This window comes from Phytophthora parasitica (assembly GCF_000247585.1).
Source record: "Phytophthora parasitica INRA-310 unplaced genomic scaffold supercont2.12, whole genome shotgun sequence".
NCBI classification, from domain to species: domain Eukaryota; phylum Oomycota; class Peronosporomycetes; order Peronosporales; family Peronosporaceae; genus Phytophthora; species Phytophthora nicotianae.
The window spans coordinates 1,248,584-1,251,095 of NW_008648998.1; the positions used below are offsets into that span (position 1 = coordinate 1,248,584).

Sequence of the window (2,512 nt, forward strand, 5' to 3'; positions counted from 1 at the left end):
AAAAAAAAAATCTATATTGAACATAATAATAAACCAGTCGTGCCTCACTAACACGGGTATGGACGCTGCCAAGGCCCTCACCATTCTCCGCAACACTGGAGAGCGCACAGAACGCTGCACTGCTAGCCGCTGTGTGCTAGAGGTTGTCTCTAAGCCAGATGAAAAGCCTCGCTCGTTACGTCAACGCGGAAGATCAATTGCGTGACACCGACTATGGCTGCTAAATCCGAGGCGGCGGCGACTTAAACGTGGTCGAAATGGCGCCATCTCATGCGTCTGCGCCTGCTTCTCCGTTAAGAACCGAGTCCACGATGACTGTGGCACCGATTATCTTCCCGTCGAAGGGCGAGAACGATATCCGCAAGCGTAGGAAACGCGAGCCTATTAAACTACCTCCTTGGGTGAGAGCAAAGCTAAGTGCCAACGACTTGAGGCGCTTAAAGAAAGAAAAAAAAACGCATTTCAGCCACTCGTCTACGTCAGCGCTCGCAGCAGCTCATCCAGTCCTTGCAAGACCAACTCGAGCACTACCAATCGCTGTGAGCTTCTAGAGACTGTGGTATCGGGCTGTACCACTTGCGGAAGTCTCAGTACCGTGCAATTCGATGACACCGAGCTGCTGTCGATGAAACTGGAGATGGACGACGAGCTCGACGGCGATGACGCGACCATACTCACTGCATTGTACTCCACGACGTGCTGGCAAGACATGTTGATATATATGAAGAATTACCCAACGCTAACGCTCGCTTTCTCCGCGCTATCGTTATGAGCTCATCCGATGCGCACGATGACATCTCGGGGGTGCGTTCGCCTACACACAGACACCAAAGATTCGTTAATACTTGCAGGTTCCACGCAGACTTCATGTAAACGCACGACGCAACTACAGAATCTCGTACATATCGGCTGCGCTGGAGACACTCGACAGGCCGCGTTGCTTCTCCGATGTCGACGGGTCCAGCAGCGGCATTTCCTCGCTGTTCTGCTGCTCGTGGTCCATCAAAAAGCTGTCCTGGATCCAGAATTGCACCATGTTCATGACCAGCGGACAGCCGATCATGACGATAAGCAACTCGATCTTGGGGTGATTGTGTACGGGGTAGAACAGTAGTGAACCCATCCACCCCAGCGGCGTCGAGAAGGCGTAGAGCACCACACCAACGAAAAACTTCATGACAATCAGGATGGTGCACCATTGCAACAGCTGCATCCACCAGACGCGCCACGATGGCGGCGAGCCGTAGTAGCCGTGGCAACGTAGACTAGTCCACTGCTGTCGCACTGCAACGAGAGTGGACAGTTGCAGCAATAAATACGCGATATACACACCGAGTGTGGTGTCGATCACGACGTTCATGAAGTAGAAGGCGCACTACGAACAGGGTTGTTAAGGTATACAATTCGTATGCAGTTAAGCAGTGCCTAACGCACCTGGTCCTGGTCGCTGGGAGTGTCGGAAAAGTCGACGAGGCCGATGGCGTACAGGATATTCATTACGTGGATCATAGCGGCAGACGTGCCCTGCTTCATGGCGTCCATGAACCAGACCTTGGCTGGCCGACGTGGCTGCTCGAAATGCCACTTGGCGTACAGCGACGACAGCGCGATGAAGCCGAGCAGCATTTGCACGGCGTCATCCGTGCGGTCGGCCACGAGAGTGCAGCTTGAGCCCATTGCGTCCGAAGAGAATCTGCAAATGACGCAACAGTCGCTTTGACTGACGTTTATGGCTGTTTTTCGCTTAGATTTTCAGCTTTAACGCGCTGTGATTGGCGGAGAAAGTGACATTTGCGAAAATGTCTCTTGACCGAGGTTCGTCGCGGATTTGTATGAACGATGCTCGCACATTGCTGCGTGGCACGACGATGGCTCTATCGCGTATGGTATACATTTTGCATGATGCACGTTGCATCCAAAGAGTTTACGCAGCAAATTGTTCAGGAAGCTCTACCGTTCGCCAGCGGAGGAGACAGTAATCGGTAGAACGCATCAACGAGCTCTTGCTTACGATAATGCATACCTTTCGATACCAGTTTCCTCAGTTGATACCGGTATCACACATTGCCGTATGCAAAGCGGTTCAAAATTGACGTTGGAAATAATGGGTTTTTGGGCTAAATGTCATCCAACGGCAATTTTTCGAAATGTTTAACGAATTTCGAGTCATGAAAAATGATGATAGCGTGTAAGATACTTCGATGTACACTTAAAGAGCATCTCTATGCTAAAACGTTTTATTTTTGCAACAAAAAAAAAAAAATACTTTTGAGAACGCGATGCACGGCCGCGTCAAGAGCGTCGAACGCGAGAAGGAGAAGCAGAAGACGGATGAACAGCGTCAGGAGGAGCTCTCCAAGGTGCGCATGTACCATGAGGTGGCTGGCAAAGTCCTCGACATGAAGCGCCAGCAGCTGTACGAGCCGAGCGTGCTGCCGCTGACCAGCCACCTGTTGCTGCTCAACCCCGAGTTCCACGTGGTCTGGAGCTACCGCCGCCAAGCCATCGATGC

The 2,512-nt window shown here is 51.7% G+C and overlaps 2 protein-coding genes across 5 annotated transcripts in view; one reads left to right on the forward strand and one right to left on the reverse strand.

The window, feature by feature from the left end:
- On the reverse strand, positions 1–1,702 carry PPTG_07685 (hypothetical protein). Of its 4 annotated transcripts, none has more exons than XM_008901960.1 (3): positions 1,435–1,702; positions 903–1,375; positions 1–814 (listed from the first exon to the last, which is right to left on the reverse strand). In XM_008901960.1, the coding sequence occupies exons 1-3, from the start codon at positions 1,675–1,677 to the stop codon at positions 775–777; spliced, it is 756 nt and encodes a 251-aa protein (XP_008900208.1). In that variant the 5' UTR covers positions 1,678–1,702; the 3' UTR covers positions 1–774. The 4 variants fall into 4 exon arrangements, with proteins under 4 accessions (XP_008900208.1, XP_008900207.1, XP_008900209.1 ...); XM_008901959.1 differs by having other exon boundaries at positions 891–1,375; XM_008901961.1 differs by having other exon boundaries at positions 888–1,375.
- A 577-nt stretch (positions 1,703–2,279) lies between these two features.
- PPTG_22180 (hypothetical protein) overlaps positions 2,280–2,512 on the forward strand; it is a gene marked incomplete at both ends in the record, with an annotated part of 2,678 nt that continues 2,445 nt past the window's right edge. The window contains one exon of the mRNA XM_008902074.1: positions 2,280–2,480. Coding sequence (XP_008900322.1) covers positions 2,280–2,480 — 201 coding nt within the window. The remainder of the gene's footprint in view (positions 2,481–2,512) is intronic.

Excerpts from the sequence above, each read along its gene's own strand:
- PPTG_07685 (XM_008901959.1), bottom strand. The coding sequence starts at position 1,677 with ATGGGCTCAAGCTGCACTCTCGTGGCCGACCGCACGGATGACGCCGTG. Across the intron at positions 1,376-1,434 it reads CTCCCAGCGACCAGGACCAG|TGCGCCTTCTACTTCATGAA; the intron begins GTGCGTTAGGCA and ends CCCTGTTCGTAG. Across the intron at positions 815-890 it reads GCCGATATGTACGAGATTCT|GCGAACGCACCCCCGAGATG; the intron begins GTAGTTGCGTCG and ends GTCTGTGTGTAG.